The 22,277-nt window shown below is 42.4% G+C and overlaps 2 protein-coding genes across 3 annotated transcripts in view; one reads left to right on the top strand and one right to left on the bottom strand.

Moving 5' to 3' along the window:
* The window catches only part of SPIRE1 (spire type actin nucleation factor 1), a 137,175-nt gene extending 130,172 nt beyond the window's left edge, over positions 1 to 7,003 (top strand). For both annotated transcript variants that reach the window (XM_075744481.1, XM_075744478.1), the window contains one exon: positions 712 to 7,003. In XM_075744481.1, the coding sequence (XP_075600596.1) occupies positions 712 to 964 (253 nt within the window). In that variant the 3' untranslated portion in view covers positions 965 to 7,003. The remainder of the gene's footprint in view (positions 1 to 711) is intronic.
* Positions 7,004 to 7,691: 688 nt separating this feature from the next.
* PRELID3A (PRELI domain containing 3A) lies at positions 7,692 to 22,046 on the bottom strand. The gene is made up of 6 exons (XM_075744502.1): positions 21,865 to 22,046; positions 19,178 to 19,346; positions 18,641 to 18,730; positions 17,771 to 17,841; positions 17,574 to 17,676; positions 7,692 to 12,119 (listed from the first exon to the last, which is right to left on the bottom strand). The coding sequence occupies exons 1-6, from the start codon at positions 21,894 to 21,896 to the stop codon at positions 12,006 to 12,008; spliced, it is 579 nt and encodes a 192-aa protein (XP_075600617.1). The 5' UTR covers positions 21,897 to 22,046; the 3' UTR covers positions 7,692 to 12,005.
* Positions 22,047 to 22,277: the final 231 nt, after the last annotated feature.

Below are 22,277 nucleotides of genomic sequence, written 5' to 3'. Positions count from 1 at the left end.
TTGTTGCTTTGATTTACAGAAATAGCAATACCAACAGCGTGTCTTAAACTTTGTTCACATTACAGGTGAAAAACAGTATAAGTCTGGGACAACTCTGTTTCTGTAGCATCTCTGCAAAAATATCCTTAGCGTGTCTTTTTCTGGTGTAAATAGACTCTCCAGAGATAAGTCTCACAGGCTAGAATCACTCACTAAGTGGGAATTCAATGATGTCTTGCACAGATTTATCTTTTTTTCCCCCCTAATATTTCTAATTCTAATTCTCACTATTTTTTTTCACTTCGATGTTACTGAGTTATCTACTGGTTTTATATTTTATACACAGATGGTTGTCAAAGCTAATCCGAGAAACTAAATATCAAATAAATGCTCCTTTTTGAGGGGATCTACAGTATAAACCCACTGCATAAATCACTAGTGCTATGATGCTGTGTCAAATTAGCCAAACACATCATCTATTTATAGTTATTAGTGAGGTTGGTTTTACCAAGGTAAATGTCACACGTACCCTCAGTTAGTGACCCTGCAGTCTTGCTGAACCAGGCAGAAGCTGTCCTCACTGGTGTTTGGTGTCCTGGTGTCATTTTTGGGACAGGAGAAAGGAAGATTCAAATCAAGACCCTTCTGACGTGCTGTTTCCTGAAAGCATCCCTCAGGACCCGCTGCCATACTGCTAAATAATGTGACAGGTCCTGCTCTTTTGCCTTTCAGGTTGACCTCAAGGTCCAAATCTGTGGATAAGTCACATGAAGAGTTTCCCAAAGAATTAATGGAGGACTGGAGCACGATGGAGGTGTGCGTGGACTGCAAGAAGTTTATTTCGGAAATCATCAATTCAAGCCGTCGCAGCCTATCTCTGGCCAACAAGCGAGCCAGGTTAAAAAGGAAAACGCAGTCTTTCTACATGTCATCGCCTGGAACCTCTGAATACTGCCCCTCTGAAAGGACTATCAATGAGATCTGAGCCTTGTGCCTTTTTCTTTGCTTTTGTCTTCATGAGGTCATCATCCATGAGCAAGGTCACTGAAACTGGATTATCATTCCGTTGCTTCATTTCACTTGACTGGCTTGAATTTGCATTAAATCACAGGATTTCCTACTCCGATGGTTCCCAGAGACACAGAATGCTATGTTTAGATCTGTGCAGAATGATATGCAACGGGTCAGCTGCTCACACTGGAAGAAAATCAATAGTTTGAATTTGTTGCCTCTTTTGTATGTGTGCATTGAAACTAGAAAGCCTTTTCTTGCTTTCAGTCTTTTTTTAACCATGCTTCGAATCATTTTTCAGGAGATGAGCTGAAAATGTATGTTTAATGGAGAACCAAATCTAACAAAGTGTCAGTGTTAGCACAGTAGCAAACAGTAAGTCATATTGGTATTACCACCCTAGTAATGCTCATGTCCTAGTTGAAACAGCAAAGAGTCATATCACACACCAGACACTGAGTGTGAGCGACTGCAGTCAAAACCATCTTTCTTCAAACTGTGTCAGTTATTCTGAGATCAGGGTTCAGCACGGGACTCTACAATGTCTGTGTCCTAGGGCAAAATATGCGACGAAGCTGTTTGCCCGTGTGGTTGGCCATGCCCCTGAGCTGCTGTACTTTTCAAGCCTTAGTATACTTCTAAGTGTCTCTTGAGCAGGTTTTAGTAGTTTACTTTCTATCTTGAATGTATGATGATGACTACTAGTAGCAGTGAATTTTAGTAGTAGACAGAGTTGTACAGTTTATGGGGAGGATGGGAAATAAGGGAGGCTTCTAATTTTAACTGAATACCTGTAAAGTTGTTCTCATGGTTACTCAGAGAAAACGGTGGGTAAGGTGTACATTTGTATTATAATGGAGCACACAAATACTGCTATAGTTATGTCTGACAGCATATCCACTGATAACCCCATTTTTTCTGGGGTTTATAACTTGGCTGTAAAAATTCGTGTTCTGCTGAAATTTGGGACAGTGCTGTCTCAGATTGGGAGCAATCTCTCTTTTTTTTTTCTTTAATCTTTTTTCATTCTTTTTCCCTTCTTAATTCACTCATGAAAGAGTGCTAGACTAGTTGTTTAGAAGTTCCAATGATGTTGTAACGTTAACTGACATCTCATGCTTTTTGCACTTTTTTTTATATTCAAAATACTTTTTTTTTTTTTAAAATGCAGGCATAGCCAGAGCTTAGTCAATAATTTGGGGCCAGATCATTTTGGTATTTAAAAACAAGCTAACATAGCCAAGTTATTAATACTTGAAAATCAACTACTGTAACTTTTTCATAAATTTTTAATACCCTGAGGCATATTTAATATCTATATAGCAGTGTATTATAGAATGACATAGCAGAAAAATTTCAGATCTATTTATTAACATTTCTATACTTCAGATTAATGAGAGATACCTCAGAACTGCTCCAAAGTAGCCGGGACTGGATTTCCGTACCATGATTTTAAAGATGTATTAATCAAAACAGATTCTCCTGTCCAAATCTCGTGCATCAAAAAGCCCGAGAGCAGGCAGACGCCCCACCAGCCCTGGCAAGGCACGGTGCCGAGGCCGCGGGGCACCACAGGCGGTTGGCTTCCCAGCGGTAACTGGGCTCCGGTCCCGCTGCGGGCTGCCTCCTGCTGCCCAGGGGAACAAGGCTTCCCCTTCAAAGTGTATTTGCATGTTACATCGCAGCCTGCGGAGCAGCCACTCACATCTTTTACTTTGATTTGAAAAGCACGTGCAAAAGTCTCCTTAAACCTTCCCAGGGACTCATCCATCCTTATTTTTCTTTGAACGGCCCCTTGAAAAATGAGAATTTTTGCATGTACAGGGCTTATTGAAATAATGTTTTTAATTTTTTTCAGAACCAATGCAAACAGGAAAAGCAGGGCTCAAGGCTAACTCTCCCTCTTAGCTGTCCCGCATAAAGTCAGCTGTCATGGCCCTCTCCTCAAGGTACCTCTGGAAACGTGCATCTTAAAGCACCTGGAGTACTGGTGTGGGATAAGGATGTAGGATTGCAGGAGGTGAGCAGCACAGGCAGGCTGATTTGAAAGCTCTGCTGTTGCTGGATGGGTCGCCTGATCTCAGTCACATCAGCACTTTTTCTTGTTTCTGTGCCAAAACCAGGCCGTGTGTTTGCTGCACAGTGCATCACGAGAACTAGACTGAAAGAAATGCCTGAAATCTCACTTTCAATCACCCCTGTTGTTGCTTTTATCATTTTCTCCTGGGAATGCCCCAGCAACATTACAATCACTTGATCTGTTGCTCGCTGTCCTCTGCCCTGGCATCCTCAAGCCACTGAGGTGCAGCATATCCAGCACGTTTATTTTCCCCTTGGAGAGGGATTTAGGACATTGCAGAGCAGGCAGGACCAAGGACTAAGTAAATCCCGAGTGTGCAAAGGGAAATGAGTCCCTCACGGCACGCTTGCCCCTCCAGGCTGCTGACACAGGCTGTGGCAAGTGCCAGAAAGCGTGATGCGAAGGGCTGCCTCCCTCCTTCCCTCCTGTCCCTTCCTTTCTGCCAGAGTTGCTCCGCATTATCCTGGCATTTCATTCCACAAAAGAAAAAGCAGTGGGTTGGTTTGTCACGCAAAGCCCGAAGGAGCTCTGTTGCCTGGCTCTCTGCAGAGTGGGCTATTTTTAGCTTTCCATCTCGCTGCTTGCGCTAGCATCCCAAATCCACTGCAGCCATTTGCCTGCGTACCCCGCGGTGCTGCCCAGCATGTCCTATTTACGGTCTGAACTTCACATTAGCGTCAGAGGATGAACTCAGAAGCTTGTAAATATGTGTAATATATTTGTTAATATTTAGGAAGTCTCCATCAATCACGCAATGTGAGTTGACTTTCCCACAATGTTTTAAAAAGAAAACGAGTCTTATTTATATGTGTGTTGGCTATTATCTTTGTTAGAGTTAACTCTTTCAGCCCCCTAATACCGTTTGCACTCCATAGGCATTTTAGAGTCAATTATTGCCGAGAAGAATGCAGGACTAGCACAGTGAGCTCCCCTCCATGAATTTTTAAAATCTTTTAAAATTTTTTTTTTTATTTACTAATATGCCCAAGGTCTGTTTAAATATATCATAGGAGACCCAAGGAGTTAAAAATGCCACTGGCAGCATCCGTCTTGTTGCTTTGTATGTGAACCAGGTTGTGGAGAATTCGAAACGAGCTCTGCCTCAGGGTGGCGGTGGAGGAAGCGAGAAGGCCTTTGCTGCAGCTCTCGGACCTGCCCTTTCCAGCGCTCACGGTGACAACATGCTCACGGGGTGCGTTGGGTTTTCCCCCTTCCCCATTACTTCCTTTATACAAGGAGGGGTGGGACCTGGCAAGAATAAAAATGCCTTTCCGTTACAGCCCTTGTCTGTGTTAATTATTCCTGTGGAAGCAGATGTAAAGGTTCTCTCTCTCCTTTTCTTTCTCATGCTTTTAGAGTTTTGTAAGAACAGTCAGACATTTCTTTTGGCAAAGAATTGTTAGTGAAAATGATTAACAGCTGAACACTGGCTGGGCTCCATGAAGGGGTCGGAAACATGTCGAAGTACTCTTAGAATAGCAATAAACCCGCTTGTGTAACCCCAGTGATGTGATCAGCACATAGCGATCATTTCCAGCCAACTCCATTACCAGCGTCTCGCTACTTCATGCACTGATGGTCTGTAGCCGAGATGCGCATGTCCTATATGTAGTACCGGAGAGAAATGCTGGCAGTCTTTTGGAGAGGTTTTTGAATGATTGGTTTTAGTTTTTAAACCAGAAGCGGAGAGAACGTTTTTAATCACAACTATTATGTTGTTCTCTCTTCTCTTCCAAGCTCCCCTTTTTCCCTAGGCAAGTTCAGCATCAGCTTCCATGGTTAGTTACTGGCTGCATGCTGCATAGGTTAAAACTAATTAAAAGCTCCAGCTTTAGACTCCTGACTGCTACCTTCATGCTTTACCTCATCCAGCAGCTCTGTACATCTTTTAGGAATGTCTTACGAGCTCAGTCTCATCTGTGAAACAGTGACAGCACACAGGCATGAGGGCAAGGTGCTGCGACTGTATGCTCTGGTGCTACAGCATATGGATTATGTTAATGTTACCATAACATTTTATAGTATTTCCATGTGGGTAACTTGGAGCTGGTCTGGTTTATTTCTTCTTCTTTTGTATGTATGTATCTTAAGGTCAGTCTGAGAATGTTTATGAATATTGATTCCAGCTATAAAGATCTGGTTTGTTGTTTCTGTCTGATTTTTACTACTGTGTTTCAGATTTTGTGGGTACCTGAAATTACCATTCCCCACAATTCTGTGGCAGAACTACGAGAGGGGGGGGCATTAGCTCAGCCTGCTGTGATACAGCAAGACACAGAACCCCTTTCCTGACACATAAGCCCAAGTTCACAAGCGGTGTCCTCACGGCAGCTGGATGGAGTCCAGCACGGCCGTCCCTGCTGTGGGGTACCCACGAGCTCCGGCAGCCCAGAGCGGAGGGAGCCTGCGGCCCTCCCAGCCTCCTCAGCTTGACAATGAAAAATCCCAAAGCTGCTCTTGTTGCTCAGTTGAGCTGGAGCAAGCTGTGAGCCCTCCCCTGCCCCAGGGTCCCCATCGGCAAAACCAAGGACGCCAAAGCGCTTACAACTGTTGAAAGACTTTTGAGAGCTGCTGGCAGATGAGTGCTCACTGTCAGAGCTGACAGGATCCTGCACTACAAGTTTCCATCAGCTTTCAGTAGTTGAAAGCAATTAGCACCACTTCCAGGTGCACTGAATTCCAGATAGCCAAAACCTTACCACACTTTGACAAGCAAAGATTTGTGACTGAACTTCATCCCTGATGGTCTGCACTCAACGAATGTCATAGGGCATAACCAGGAGATGGAGCTAAATAGTTATCAAGCAGACACAGCAAATTTTATGTAGCGGTAGTGGTGCTTGTTTATTTGCAGTAAAGTGCAGTTCAGTAACTTCGCCGTTTCTCCTCTGGTCAGGCTGTTGGGCAGAGCAGTGCCTGGCTGAGCCAAGTGGTAGCCTGGGCTCATGATGGAAGCCGCTGCAGTCTGCAAACATCATCAAGACAGTTTTTGTAGAACAGTTCTAGAGGAAGCCATTTGGAATCGACCCTTCTGTAGCTAATAAAAAATGACATTTTTTAAGGAGATGATAGTCTTTAGTGGTACAGTCACAGGTGGAAAAGACCTGTTTGATTATTAACCAATTTCATTAAAAAAAAACCTCTGTAAGCATAAAAAAAAAAAAAAAAAAGGTGAGCATCCAGTACGAAAGCATGCGTTCTTGGTGCCCCTGTTGCAGTTGCAGAGCTTACCTTAAGCTCCGGGTCCTCCCTGCATCTCTCTAACCAGAGTCGGGTCGGTGCTTACCTGTGGGAGCCAGCAATGCTTTGGCTTTGCAGGACAGGCTGTAGGCCCAACATTGCAGTGTGGGATGTCAGGGGCTGCTAAATCTAGAACTAAAGGACATGGGCAGAAGTTGATGCAAGTTCTGCAGAAATTTGGCTCCCAAAGTTTGGTGGAAATAAGTACCAGTTAAGTTGACGTGTGTCTACAGAGGGAGGCTGCGTTCCCATGGCCCAGCTTACAGGGGAGGTGGAGGCGAAGGCCCAACTTCAGCTTTGACATTTAGTGGGCATGTTTCTGTCCAAGAGGCTGGCGGTTACATGACCTGTGAATGAGCAGGCACAATGCAGACACAACAAGGAGTGTATTTGAGCTGTATTTCTGTTAAAGCTGGTTCCTCCTCCCCACCCCCATCCTTTAATAAAGGAAAAAAGAAACACCACCCCCCCCCCAAACAGAAGATGCACTTTCTGGACATTAAGAGGCCTAAAGCACAAACCCTTCCCCTTCAAGCTCCTGCTTCTGTGCTGTCACTGCGCATGTACCATCTGTGCAGCTTCAGCCCTAATGGAGAAAGGCAATAGAATTGTCTTCTGCTCGTTTCCATGTTACGTGGTACTGAAATGCAACTTCTTGTTTATGCATTACTAATAAAAAGTTCTTTAAAATGGCATTGCACCACTCTCACTTTCTTGAGCCAACTGTAAAGATGACGAGCGGCATTCTTACACAGTGCAGCTGGTGAGGTCGTGTGTTTGGTCAGTTAGAGCCCTAGACCTTAGCTGCTCCAGATTTTAACTAGGTTAGAAATAAAACTATAGAAGTGGAAGAAGAGGAAGTAGTGCCCTTACTGATGATCTGACTCGCAGATGCCTTCCAATAAAATGAGAGTCATACCTTCATCACTGTAGCTGTGGAAAAGTTAGGAGGACAAGACTTGTGCTTCATTGAATAAATTCATAGCAAAACCATGGCCCAGCTCCTGGAGCTGCGATGAAAAGGCTAGCACATAACCTGCGTGATTCTGACCAGGGGCATGAAGTAAGCATTGGGAAAGCAGGAAGAAAGTTTATTAGCTAAATGAGGCCTTATTTACAAGTCAAGGGTAATCATTTTAGATGACTCTCTGCTGTTTTACTCCAAAATGAAGCAGCACCAGACCCAAATGGAGTTACCAGCTCAGGCACAGAGGACCCCTGCAGAGTTTTTGACCAGTATGATGCATGGCTTACAGTGAGCTCCAGGCAGCCTGGTCCTGGGTCCTGCTGCTTACCCAGTACAGACCTGCGTGTGTCTTTCTGCAGCCTTCTCTGAAAACCAACAGCCCATTTTATATTACAGCAGTTACACCCACAAGTGTTTTTTAAACTGAGGATGTCATTTATTTAAGATAGCACCATAGTGTACATCATAGACACTTTACAGAGTCCTGCCCTTCACAGCTTACAATCTAGGAAGATGCAAGAACAGGAAAGGTGGTACCCACTGCTCCACCTGAAGATTTAAATGAAAAGTGTCACATCAAGGAATGTCACTGTTCATCTTACTGCTTCTTTATTACATCATCACATACATCAATGCCTGATATGTGCTACACATCAATTCCTGATACAGGCAAAATGCTGCAGTTCAGTGCTTTTACTTGTGTTAAGCAAATCTTTCAAGAATACTGGAATTTACACTAAACACCCATTTTCCCAACAAATACGACCTGTTCCCCATCGTGCCTGCTAACCTGATGGGGGGAAAGAAGTAAGAAGTATGGGAGGGCACAGAGGACTCACACTGGTGTAAGGGACAGTCAGAAAGGAAAAAAAAAAAAAAAAAAAAACCAGTCTGTGCAAAACCAGTTACACACAAACCCATTTGATTACACTGTTTTAAGTTAATGCCGTTTGTTGCTAATGTGAGCTTGCCTGCACTAGCATGAAAAACAGCCGTCAACCACAAACCAGAGTTTACCTCAAGTTTGGTACCTTCAACATCTTAAAATCCTCCAGGGCCAAGAGCTAACATGCCCAGTTTGCCACGGTCTGGGAACCAGCGCTGCTGGCTTCCCTTGCTGTTCCCCCACGGCTGGGAACCATCTATCCCCAGCTTCAACCTTCCACAGCAGGTGTGTGCAACACAGCTGGAGTCATTGGGCGGGGGGGCAGCCAGGCTTCTAATCAATCTGGAGACCTCATACATTGGCACTAAATTCTTAAAAAAATCAAACCATCTCCCCACATGCACACACCCACACACCCCGCTCCCTTTCACTTGAATTGCAACCTAATGGCCAAGAAACACTGAACTGCAAGCCTCAGTGGCTTGAAGAGCAGCAACCAACCTCCATCCCCCAACACACAACACTCTCATTCTATTTTCAACTCTCAAAGTGCAGAATTCTTATTCAAAATGGCACTTGCTACTATTATGAGTTTTCTTCTGCTTGGCCCCCCGTGTTTCAAGATCCTTCCAAGTTAATGGCTGTTGACTTAATGCCATTTCTGCTTTACAAAATTTTTTCCTCCTATTTACCCAGATGTTTCTGCACCAATCCAAAAAGCCACCACCCCGCAATCAGCCTAGCACTTCCCATCACATACAGCTTTCTGTCTTTGACAGACACCTCAGTCAATGCACATGACAAAACTTACTTCAGAAATAATTTTTAGCCACTTCCAGTAAAGAAAGACAGGGGAGTTTCCCTAGGGAAGGACTGGGGTACATGGCCAAGATAAGCAATTCCAAAGGGTGGGGTTGTTTGGGTTTTGTTGGTTTTGGGGTTTTTTTGCCCCAAGAGTCACTTCAGACTATCACAATGACAGAACTGCAGTGAGAAATTGAGTGCTTCAAAAACAGTGTACGCACAGTAGGGCTGACCATACAGCTACAGATCCTGTCAGATCCCACGGAGAACAGTCCAATGGTCAAGGGAGAAGAAGGAGCCCCATATGCAAACTAGATGAGGAGAAAGCAGAAGAGCGACAGTGTCCAGGAGAGTTTACGGGAAATCAAGAATCACTTCCTCTGCTGAACACTGGAGCCTGCCTGGTCCCAATGTGATGACACTGCCTGCAGGGTCCTTTGTACACACTGGCAAGATCAGCAACCACAGGAAGATGAATAAGCCCAGAGAAGCAGGAGCGTCCCCTACCCCAAAGACAAGGTGAGAAGCACCAGCACTGTCCAGCAGCAGAGGCAAGCAGCTGGGTGATGGAACTGGTCTCTGGAAAAACTAGTCTTTTTCCTACCCAGAGCTTCCCTACTCCCATTTAGTCTGGAAAAAAGCAGAATAGGACTGAACACAAGCAGGTAAAGTGCTGATCCATGGCGAGTGGAGCAGCAGACAGATTGGAAAACCAAGCACCTAGCCATATGGTTCCCAAGTAGCATGAAACGTGGAGAGGAAGCAGGCCAAAACCAGTGGGGAATGAAACAGAAAGGAAATACTGCCACACAAGCGGGCAAGGATTTGTTTATGGAAGAAGGAAACAAAGTCCAAAGTAAGCCAAAAAACTGATGCATAACTGGTACTGACCCTGTGGTGTGGCAGAGATTGGCCCTGGACACAATATAGGAGCCTGTGGTGAATCTTCTGGGACACCAGCTAGTGCTGAAAGGTGCTATACACAAGTCAGTCGGCTTGAAGACAACATTAAGCAACTGTTTCAAAGCTGATGCAAGAAGCAGCTTTAGACAATGCTTCTTCCGAACCAAAGTAATACATGAACCTCTCCAAAGGCTTTTCTCCCTTCCCCCCTCAACAGTTGTTATCATTATCTCCAGTCGCATGTGTGGAAATGCCATAGTACAGATTTCCACATGCACACACACTTACTCATCTTTTCCTTTTGTTTAGCTGTACTTCCCTTCCTAGCAGAATGCCACCAGGAGCTAGAACATCTTCTGCATTCTGTATCCAGGAAGCAGCATTACTCCTCTGAGAAGCACAACAACTGACCTGTATCAAAGCTATCCAGCATATCTTTCAGAAAGGAGCTACTATCAGACTTCAAGATCTAAGTTTCTGTTCCAAAACAAGAAAAACTTTAGGTCCATTTAAAAAGAGCAATGTAAATATTAGCTACTCATTTAATTGCTTTCAACTAATATTTTTTTTTAAATTAAGTTTATTCATTAGGATCATGTAATGTAGCTAGACTACAGTTACACCCAAATTAATGTTTGCTTTCAAACTAAACAGAATACAAATGCTGAAATTTCCCTTAAGCTACAGACACTTTAAAATTACCAGATAAAAACAGTGACCAACATTTTACTCTTCTAGTTTTTTTTAGAAGTTGCTCATGGTCTTTAACAGCTTCCTAAACACAAGCTTGCCACTTGAATGAGTAAACATACTTGCAACATTTATTTCACTTTCTGTGCACACCAGAAAATAAGTTAAAAAGCCCTAACAGATGGCTGGCTAAGAAACGTGTACCACACCTGGACCAAATACGAAAATTTTGTGAACATCAGACAAGGCTAGTACTGTTACCAATAGATATTTGCGCATGTTTTATAGGAAGCTATTTCTGCAGCTACTGGAGTATTTTTCCAGATAACGAGAAGTATTTAAAATGATCCTAAAACCATTTTGTACCAATGTGGAAGAGTGTTGAAAAAATTCAGTTACACTGGTAGTCAGTAGAAAGCACTCAAAAATGTGAGTCCATTTGTTTTTCTTGTACTCTTGTTTTGTCCATTCAGGGCATGAAGAGTACATGTTCACCAAACCTTACCCTTTGGATTTCAAATTTCCTGCTTTTTTCTCATTTCAACTCTTCCAGTTGTCGCATCACTCTCTCCCTCAGTTAAGACATGGTGTGAAGAGCAAGGACCAGCGGAACAGCACAGTCTCGTCATTCAAGTAGCCTACAAGTACCCTTCTTAGAGATAAATAAGAGAAGTATTTTCCAGCACCTTCCAGGAGTTACTACTCCTCTCCTCATAGGGAGGGGAGGAACTAGGGCAAGTTAATAAATATGAAAATAAATTATACTCTCCCCACAAAAATGTATTTTAGGCTATTAACATCAATAGAAACTTTATCTTTGTTTCGATACAAACATCTAAGAGGTAAAGTATCTGTGTGTCATACCAAGCAGCACATTTAAACAACATAGGAAAAGTTAGTACCACACAAGTTTTAGCTTTTCGGTGTGATCCTCTAGATAGATTGCTAATTCTACAGTATGATGTTCTGACTCGTGTAGTTCCCTTTAAATAGTTGTAAAACACTATCAGATTACAAAACAGACAAAATTCAGTGCTTTAGTACCCATCAGCCCTTCACAGAACAAAAGTTCACATGGAAAACCCATAATAATACCACACGTGCCTTCTTTTCAAGTTTGAGTATGAAAAAATGAGATGCTGTAAATATAACATACTCTCTATCTTTGTTATAAAAGGCACATTTAGGTGGGTTTTAAATGTGCTAAATGTTTTGTTTCCAGTGTTAAAAATAAATCGTTTAAATGAAAAGAGCATCTGCAGGAGGTCAATTTAATCTTCAGTAGGCAACAGGAGCTGCTGTGGAGATGACGGATGAGGTTACTTTTCCGCTGATCCAATATTCTTATAAATATATAAAACCTATGCAGATCAGCCTTGGAAGGGAGATCTACAAAGCAGTCTGCAGAATAAAACTTTTCTGTCAGTTACTTGGTATTTTGGGGTTTATTTGTCTGTTGACACTGCTGCCATGGCCGGTTTCATGCCCTCGCGCGTTGACTTCAGCTCCTCCAATTCTGTGTTTAGTTTGCTGATCACCCACTCCAGGGCATCCCGACCCTGCCAGGAAAATACCAGAATTTAGGATCGGAACAGATACACCACCACTGCTCATTTGTCTATAGTTTTTCCTCTGTCAGACATGAGATTTGGTTTAAAATGAATTCCATGTCCTGCATAGTTTGATACTAGATTATACTGATAATTTCTTAGCATCTTCTTACTGAAATGTCACTGCAAAGTCATTTGTTTAACCCATAAGCAAGAAGTAAATGCAACATTGGTGTAAGTTCCCTGTAGCAAAAAGCCTAATTCAGCAGTTAAGTTCCGTTGGGTAAGAGTATTGCTGTTTTTACTGTTTGCTGCTCCCACCACCCAAAGAATACCAACAAATTTATGGCAAAGTCTATATACTGTTCTCAGATTCATTAACCAAGTTATATGGACAGGTTTTGAGAAGATCCAGGACAAAGAAAGATAGTCTCTTTGAAGTAGCAACTAATTGACTTGATCTGTAGCAAGAGTTCAGAGCTGGACTCACACTGAGTTCTACGTTCATGCACAGCAATTTTCAGCATATAAAACAGAATTGAGAGACTACAGTCGCATATTTTATATCAAAGTACAGTCTTTCCTGTTCAGTTCTCAGAATGGGAGTGCGCCAAAGGTAGGTACTGTCAACCAATGCTTTAGTAAGAGCTGGGGAATCCAGCAAAATAAGTATGTCAAAAACCTTTTGCCTTAAGAAGACTCTGCAGCAGCTGCTCCCCAAGGACCGCAAGATGAGCATGCAGCTGCACAATAAAGCCAAGAAAATAAAGAGAAGCACTTTAACTAAACCAAAGTGTAAGGTTTTAGAGCTCCACAATCTCAGAATGACAGCCTTTGCCAAAACAAGCAGATGGGATCAGACCAGGAAAACACCTGGCCTTTTTTCACTTAAAGAGAAGCCAAGAGATATTCTTAGTAGGGTAACAGAGGTTAATAAGAAGTACAAACACTAGACAGTGGTAACTGGGAGCCACATGGCTCTGGCCAAGTCTAGAGGAGTTCTGGAGATAAAGAGTCTGAGTCCAAAAAGTCCTAAGTTTCCAAGAGAGCCAGTGTCAGTGTTCAAGCACTCTGCAGAGATTGAGGGAAAGGGTGTGAACACCCCTACACACACACACAGAGTTGTTCTGAACTCTGATGTACAAAAGAGTATCTGGCATGCATTACAGGCAACAAAGTGAACAAAAACCTCTTGAAGTGTCCAGAACCTGCTGTTGTTCTTTATAAATCACTAAGCATGAACAGCTTTGAAAAACCTTAAAAAAAAAAAAAAAAATCAAACCAAAACCCACACATACTCTCGAAAAAACTTTTTGGAGGTTAGAAACATTACTCTGGAATAATATTAAAAGCCCAGTTCCAGGTTGCAAAGTGTAACCTATTAAAAGAAATAAAGTTTTAGTATGCACAAGAGCATGTTTATCTCAAGATCCTCACTATGTTCAGTGAAGGGCTGACTCTGTTTCTCTTCAGGTTTTTCATATTACTGGGACTCACAGAATAAGCACTAATTGCTATGTCTGCATTGGCAGGCAGTCCTTAAGCAGAGAAAAGTCATCCACATATCACAACAAAGTGTTCAACTCTTGGCCAGAGCTCAGAAAGGAGGATTCAGCCTTACTCAGAATTACCTCAAGAACTACTAACTTTAAATTAACTTAGTTCAAGACATGCCTTTAAAAAATACTGATAATATTCAGGAAAGCATCATTTAAATTGTCCAGGTCAAGTATGGGTTGCTGAAAAAAGTCCTGCTTCAGCAGGTGGTAACTTCCACCATCTCTACCTGCTGTGCAAAGCATGGATAAAAGCACCCAGACAGGAGTAGGCTACTGCATAGCAACAAGTTGTAACTAGCCATAAATTAGCTCCATAAGGAACAAAGCAGGGGGAGAGAGAGGGAATCATCTTTCAGTAAGCATGCATTTGGATATTTAAAAGTCAAGTTAAAATGTCCTCTCTTAGGTAGCACAGGCACAGAGAACTGAGTAAGACAGCAACAGCTTCGATGTTCTATTTGTCTAATTGCACAAAGAAGACTTGGCAGAAAGCCAAACACTTTTGATGTAGAAAATGCTCAGTAGAAAAATACTGAAATTGTTTTTAGGCCCAGACTATGAAACAACCAGGTCATAGTGTTGATAAAAGAAAATAAAGAAAAAAAAAAATCCATGATATTAAACTGGAGCACCAAGATACTTCCTTCAGCTTTTGAGACTACATAGATCTGCATGGGAATAAAGCCGTGATGTTGGCAAGGAAGATTCTGGGAATATTCTGCACAGGAAATTAAGTTACAAAATCTTAACTGGATGCAAAGCCTCCAAGTACTGTAGAACTACCCAGTTACCAAAAAAAAAAAAATCTGACAGAGGATTTGGTCTATAAAGTTTCATACTGTACAACAAGTTCTATAGTAAGTCATTAAGCAAGCACATTCATAACCAAGCATGCATATTAAATTAGTCTTTATTGCATATGTTAGCAGTATGATGTGTTTGGCAGACCGAATGCTGCATATAAAGATTTGTTGGTAGAGCTTAAGTGACTGATAAATGCTGAGCCTTTGTAGTTGACATGTTCCAGAAAAACAGCCATAAAAGCTTAGTGGAATGACAACATAAAAGCAAACACTCACAGCATACACTGATCTCAAAGTAAGCAGTGTAAAAAACCCCTACATTCTTAACTAGGAGAAGCAGCATAGTGGATTTTTTTCTTTTTTTAAGGAATCTTATTAGTTGAAGCATAAGCCAATACAGGAATGACATAGACAGGCTACACTGACTAGTGGAAGCAAATCCATCTGCACAGAGGTAACATAGAGGCAAGGACACTCAGTTCTCTCAACCTTGAAGTCAGATTTTTTTCATAGTCACATCACTTAAGGGACACATCACCACCAAAATGAATGTAACTACAAGACCAAAGAAAAACACAAACAGTCTGACATCCTGACAGCTTCAAGCTTTGTACAGACTTCCACCAAAGCTCACAGAAGTACAACAATATTCCACAGGCATAAGAAAAGCAAATACAATTTCACTATACAAAAGATTACCCCTGTTAGGCAATCTGTTTCAAAAAATCAATTTTATATCCAAGAGTAAAATTTTGTTTCATTTTTATAATGCCAATTCCAGTCACTAACCAATTTATTATTTTTTTTCCAGGTACCAGTTTTACATACTGGAATCACAGAAACCAGGACCAGATCAAACACTTGGTCGAGGGACTCATTCACATGCCTAGTTATCTGCAGTCATCATTCCACTTGCAAACCATAAGCAATAACGTGTGGCACAAGACATGGCTGCAGCAAGTTGGTTGTCCCTGGCATAAGCCCGGGTTAATTGATCCAGTCTAGATCTGACCTACTCTGACTCTCTACAACTGCAGTGTAATGAACATGTTTGCCATTCCTGTATGCAATGTTTATAAAACATACATGCAGGTTAATTTATGAAATTCACATGACAACAGTCCATGCACATATTTGCTAGAAAGCTGAAATGCTGTACCAAGAAGAAGAATGCTGGCATTACCACTAGTTAGTACAAACTGTAGATGTGGAGAACTGCTAGCTTAGAGCGCTTTCAGAATTTTGAATTATCCACTCAATAGCATCCCACCCCTGGAGTAACACAGAAAAGATTTACAACACATGGCAAATGATTTTTTCCATCATCATTAAAAATAATAAAGCGTCATCTGCCACCTCTACCTCAGAGTAAAACCTCAATACTTACTTCCTATTTCTTCAGAACAACAAAACATTTTTCAGCAAACTTTCATGAAGTTTAAGAGGGTGCTTAGAACACAGGGGCACAGCACAGCATGCAAGAAGAGCTAGTAATAGGCAGAGCAGGTTACTGGATAGCAAAGTAGGGGCCAGTAACAGCAAGCACAAATTCCTGCCACATTTAACATCTCTAAAGAGACTCTTCAGTGAAACACACAGGACAAGAAAGTTTTTTTCATTTCACAAGACGCTTGTGAGCCAGTGTGTTCCTTGAAAATGGCAGAATAGAAGAACAATCTTTAAAAGAAATCGAGCTCTCACACAGGCAACACTTGAATAGGTACCAAGAAATATTCACCCTCTTTCTCTGAGTTCAGTAGAGACATGGAAATGTGACAGATGCCACGAGAGGAATTTAGCCAGCACTTTTAGGAGTGCCTAATTGATCTGGCCATTCCAACTAGCTAGTGCTTTGCTACCTCCAAGTCAGCTGAGGTTTGGTTGTCAGCCAGGGTTTGGACTTCTCTTTCAAGAATATATGCCCCATACAGACTTTTAAATGGAAACTGGATCAGAATAGAATTGTCATGTATCTGCAATACATTCCGATTATGACTTTCAAACACAGAGAGCACTCAGCTAGTTAAAGTTACTCTTCAGTGTCTAGAAATTGCCCATCACTCCTTCCCCATCCCCTGATTTTAATCTGTTTTACTCTCATTTTTGGAGAAGCACACAGCAGGGAAGAAAAGGAGGCTTCCTCCTCTCTGATCTAGTTGGCCAATACTTCCTATCAAGTTGACTTACACTGTCTTGGTCAAGCAACATCTCTCACAAGGACAAAGGGTTGGCCAAAGCACAGGCTCTCTGGCAGAGTAAGAGTTAGCTGGGGCAGATTCCCACTGTGCTGCACCCCTCCAGCAACGCAGAGCACAAACTCAAATTTCAGGTGCACTCACTCTGCTGTTGGGCAGTGATGTCTAAGCTTCTTTAGCAACCCCATTTCTTTCCCACCTTCCCTGAAGAAGGATAGGACAAAGTGCCCAAGAATAGGCACTCCCGTAGCTCTGCCTGTGCTGAAGTACAGCTCCATGATTGCAAGCCAAGTAGGAAAAACAAGCACAAGACAGAGGAGTTGGTGTAGTGTTACCTACAAAAGCCAGCATAGTTGCATCTCTTCAAAGAATATGCCTCTGCTTATACTACCTTGCTTTCAGCCAAAGGCAAGGAGACAACTCAAAACCAGATAGGAACTGGAACAACTGACAAAGCAGCATAGAAAATATGCTAGTATTAACTGTTAAATCCAGATTATAAAGGCTGAAAAGGAAGTTACATTCACTATTAGCACTAACTCCTGGAAATAGCAGGTTAGTGTTTGAAAAGGTGCTTTGGAAAAAAAACCAACAAAAAACCCCACCAAACAGAAATCAAGTAATAATATGTGTATGCTATACATAACTGCAGCATACACATAGAGGTTTGTTTGTTCTGATGTGCAATTCTAGTTGAAAAACAAAGATACAGTAGTGAAACTTTTTCATACTCTGGGAAATGATATTCTACTTGCTGAGGTCCTACAAGAAAATCACTTGAAACTGTGCACAAAGTTTAGAGAAATTAAATACAGTATTCAGCACACATGATTGACAATTACTATTTTCAACAAAAAGAAAGGTAGGGGTGGGGGGAGAGAGGGAGAAAACAGAATAAAGATGTACCTTTCTGGCATTAGAAGATATTGTATTTGCCATTAAGCTTTCCAAGTAACTGCTTAAGCTAATGCCTTTAACAGTAATAATTGCTTCTTGAGTTAGCACAGTTCTGTAACAGAATAAATAAAAGTTAATACCTAAACTGAATTGGACTAACATAATGTCTCCTAAACACAAAGAAGCACAGAAACATCCTTACTTACTTTTCAGGGTTTTCAGGATGAGGTGTGTAGACCAGTCTCTCATCAACAGACACCAAGTTTGTGAGAGTAATCTTAAAAAAGAAAAAAGAGCTGAAATCCTCACTTCCTCCTTTTTCTGTTATCACAGCACTACTCAATAGTAGAGCACTCAACATAATGTCAGAGACAAAGTAGTGTACACAGAACATAAAACGCAGAACACAGTCAATAAAAAGACCTAAAAAGGGTGATGCATCTTCTCCTATCCTAGATCTAATTATATCAATCTACTGCTATTTGCAGTACAAAGCACAAACAGCTTTCCATTCATTTTCTCTGAATGCTGAGTCTTACCTGATTTATGGTATGCAATTCAGAGAGGCTTTTCAAGACCAAGACCATCATAACACTATTTGGAGTGTACAGAAAATTAATACTCAGGAAAGACAATGTCTCTTGTACAGAGACAAGGTTCTTCTACAGACAACGCCACTTCAAATCTGATAGTTACAAGTTCCCAGGATACCAAAATATAGCATAATGGTTCATTTACATGTTGTGAAAAAAGGCATTTCAAATTAAAACTTCTGTTGTAAATGGCAGTGTAATGCAGAACATGTTATTCATCTAAAAGCCTAATTATTTGACATGCATTCTGAGAAAAAAAATCTTACATTAAAAACTGAATCACAAATGTTTGATCCCAAAGCCTTTAAATTTTTTCCTCCTTCTTCCCACAAATAGAAAAAAGAACCAACTAAGATGCCAACTGAGATGTGGAAATTGCTGCCTCCTGATGAAAGACGCAAACATATTTCTAATCTAAATACTGAGAGCAAAACATCTGATCTCCAGAACTAATTACCAGAAGCTTCTTAAGCTACAACTCACATTAGTTGAACAAAGCTCCATCTTTTTTTCCACTGGATCTACCACAGAATGTTCCTCAATGTAAGTCAGAGTTCTACTTGTTCCTAAAATCTGAAAGTGAAGAAATAAATAAAAAAAAAATTAAAAAAGTTAAGTACTAAAATTAAACAAACAAACAAACCAAACCAAAAAACCCCACAAAAAACCCATCCTGAAATGCATAAATGTCAACTTCTTAGTGACCCCAAATAAATACAAAGTAGTTCATGGATACCGGAACACCATGATCAGTGGCAAGACTACATTCTGGTAGGTTGTATCAGTCATATAGCATGACACAGACCAGTCTGGAAGGCATGTATAGACATACCCACACTACAGGCATATTAAAGCCTACAACATATTCTCACTACTAAGTACACTAATTACAACTTATGTGATATTTGTACATGATATTTCCTATAAAATCAGCTTTTACTTTGAATTCAACTTCAATTCAGAGGACAACATAAAAATGCATCACACCCTCAATAAACCATTGAGATAGTAAAAGCGTACCGCTTTTACAATACTTGGCAGTCCCCACTCTGTGCTGAGAAGACGGTGACTATGTAACCTCCCCCGGTTATCCAGGCTTCTGTCGAGGACATCTACTCCTACCACACACGGATTCATAGGGTTGGGATACTTTCTCATAGCAGCTTTGATCACTGTATCCCAAGGGTGTCTGTAAAAAGGAGACAATATTTTTAACTATTTTGTATTTAATTGCAAGTATTCAGACAACACTAAATCAGGGATCTAGCTTGTGTAATATGGCCTGTGCTGTACAACTTCATAGCTCCTGAAAGTCCTTTCAGAATTCAGTGATGCTTGGAAAGGCACTCAGAAAGTATTGATACGCAAACAGAAAAAAAAATTCCTTTCTCCAGAGTGAAGAAAGGAATTATTAACCCAACACTAACAGAAACGAGGGCAAGGGGCAACAGTCACAAATTGCTACAAGTGACATTCCAATTAGCTGTACAAAACCCGCACAATAACAGGGTAGCTGTCCACATAGATTGTTGAATCTCGATTCATTTCAGAACTCAACCAGAAAAGCAACCTGACCTAATATTTGAGGTGGCACTGCTTTCAGAAGGAGGCTGGACTAGATAACCTCAGATGTCCACTCCAACATAAATTCTTCTATAATTCTAAGCACACCAAATAAACTAAAGAAGAAATCATAGCAAAAAAGTAAAGTGAAATTTAATTCAACTAAAAAAACCCAAGGAAGTTCAAAATAAAGAAACAGATTTTCAGAAACCGTATCAGCTCACTGCCTTAAGTCTGCACCTATACTACTGCTTCCAGCAGCTTCTTAGCATGAATTACATTTATGGATACTCTTCTCAATACAGACCTGTTTTTATGAACCAAGTTTTGATAATCTCAAATTCCTGGGATCAGAGTAGCCCCACTACTGGAGACCAGGCTGTCCACACGGCTCTTGTTGTGGGACTTTATATATCTCCTTCTGAAACAGAGGAGGCTAGAGAGATCACGGACTTGATCCAATACAGAAATTCTGTCCCTAAGCAATTATTTCTATATTCAGAATAACTGAGAGATCGGGAATGAAAGGTTTCTAACCTTTAAAGGTACTTTTAAAAATTCAACTATTGATATCTAACTTAAGAAGGCTCAGGGGTGCCAACTTGTACATAAGAGTTGCACTTGGGGGCCTAAATGGATTCGATTTTTAAGAACACTACTTTTAGTCTTAAAATAGACCAGTACAGAAGGGCATCAACAGTACACTACCACAAGAACAAGCAGAAGCTTGGAAAAATAAGTTCTTTTTCCAACAAGAAGAGTAAGAAAAGGTCTTTCAGCTTTATTGGTGCAAGCAGAAAAAATAGAGACCTCAATTCCTACATCAGAAGGAGAGCTGGAGGACCATTCCTTGTTATCTTCTAGTGACTATACATCATAATCCACATAAGATGGGGGTGTTCCAATACAGGTCTTGAGAAGAAAATGCTAAATAAAAATCAATTTTGTGTTTCCCAGGTGGCAGATATTCAGAAGTCTCAAAGTCAGAAGTTATGCCATACACAAGCAGCCTTTACTAGCCTCTGCCTGTCATTTCATATTAGAAGCTACAGCTTACTACACCAAACTAATGTTAAAGTTCCACACCTAATATCTATGTCAGCGTAATGAATTCAGTTGTGTTAATGTAATTAAAGAAGTTTAAAACTGCGCGTCTGGGATATGTTGTAAATCTTTTAAGAACCATCACTCCTGGTGCTCTTCAGGTTTTGAGATTTTTAAGAAACCTGTAACAGATGAGTTATCGGTGGCATCTGAAGAGCTGCACTGGAACTGCTGTGTCCTCCACATCAGCTTCCTGGTATCGCTTGAGCAAGCATTACACACCTGTTGATACTTTTGCCTATTGTTCCCTTCTTACAAGAAAATGGAACTGGATGACTAGAACCGTGACCAAAATGCATTTAATGCAGAAAAACACTGACAGTAAGAGAACTTACTCAGCTGTCTGCTACGCGTGTCTGCGAGAGTACCTGAAGGCTAAGGTAAGACACACAGTCACTCTGTCCATACCTCTTGGAATATATCATCAAGTACGACAGTAGTTTGGGATTTAATTTTTTTTGTTTTGTATTGTGTGAAAGTTATTTTTTCCTTTAATGCCCACATCTTTATCAAGCAATTACGCTGCCGGGCCAGCCCTACCACTGCCCTGTTGGAATGGTATTTCCCTCCGCAAGCGGCAGGAGGTGGCAGAAACCCTCGCACGGGGTCCGACCGCGCAGGGAAGAGCTAAACGCGACGAAGGAAAGATCGGCAGCGGGGGGGAGCGCTGACGCACCGCTGGGGACCGTCCCCAGCCCCCACTCCCCCCACCTCCCCCCGCGGATTTAACGCCGCCAGAAGCCGGTGTCCTCCCCCCTGCACCCCCCGGCCTTCGCGCCGGCATAACCGGTCAGGAGCCACCGCCGCTGCCAGCTCTCCTTCCTCCGGCCGCGCCCGCGGCATTTCCTATTTCCGTCCTCACCCCGGCAGAGCCCGACTTCCCCCCGCACAGCCCGGCCTGGCCCGGTAAGGCCCCGGAGCGGCGCCCAGCCCCCGCGGCCGATGGAAGGAGCGGCGCCGCCATTCAACGACCGCCGCGCGTAGCGGGGGGGGGGGGGGGGGGGTCGCCGCCCCTCAGCCCTCCCCGCCCAGCCCCTCACCCGAACACGTGCTCCGAGCTCCAGATCTTCATGGCCGCCCTCGGTCTCTCCTCAGGGCCGGCGGGGGAAGACAGGCGGGCGGCAGCAGCCCGAGCTCGGACGGCGGCTGACAGCTACACGCCGGCCGGCCGGCGAGCTACGAGCAGACGCGAAGGGGGTGGAGCTCCGCGTGCCGGCACTGGACGTACCCAGCCGGCTCCTGCGTCACGCGTCTGCGTCACCACCTTGCCCCACCCCTTCTCTTCGTAGCCGTTGAGGCAGAGCAGTGCGCACGAAGGTTGTATCCCGTCGCCGCTGCTCGGGCTCTGGATGGGAAGACCGGGCGGGAGGACCCGGGCGCCTGCGGGACCTCACCTGGCTTTTAACGAATTGACGAATTACTTACGTTGAGGTTTTCCTTTAACCATGCTAAC

The sequence above is a fragment of the Balearica regulorum genome, chromosome 2 (genome assembly GCF_011004875.1).
Source record: "Balearica regulorum gibbericeps isolate bBalReg1 chromosome 2, bBalReg1.pri, whole genome shotgun sequence".
NCBI classification, from domain to species: domain Eukaryota; kingdom Metazoa; phylum Chordata; class Aves; order Gruiformes; family Gruidae; genus Balearica; species Balearica regulorum.
The sequence above is the reverse complement of the archived record's forward strand: the minus strand, read 5'-3'. Positions and strand labels throughout refer to the sequence as shown.

What these genes read in the sequence shown, in the direction of transcription:
- PRELID3A (XM_075744502.1), bottom strand. Translation starts at nt 21,896, where the DNA reads ATGAAGATCTGGAGCTCGGAGCACGTGTTCGG. An exon ending in TGCCAAGTATTGTAAAAGCG is followed by an intron (nt 18,731 to 19,177) that starts GTACGCTTTTAC and finishes CTTCACTTTCAG; the next exon opens with ATTTTAGGAACAAGTAGAAC. An exon ending in TATCTTCTAATGCCAGAAAG is followed by an intron (nt 12,120 to 17,573) that starts GTACATCTTTAT and finishes TTTTCCTGGCAG; the next exon opens with GGTCGGGATGCCCTGGAGTG.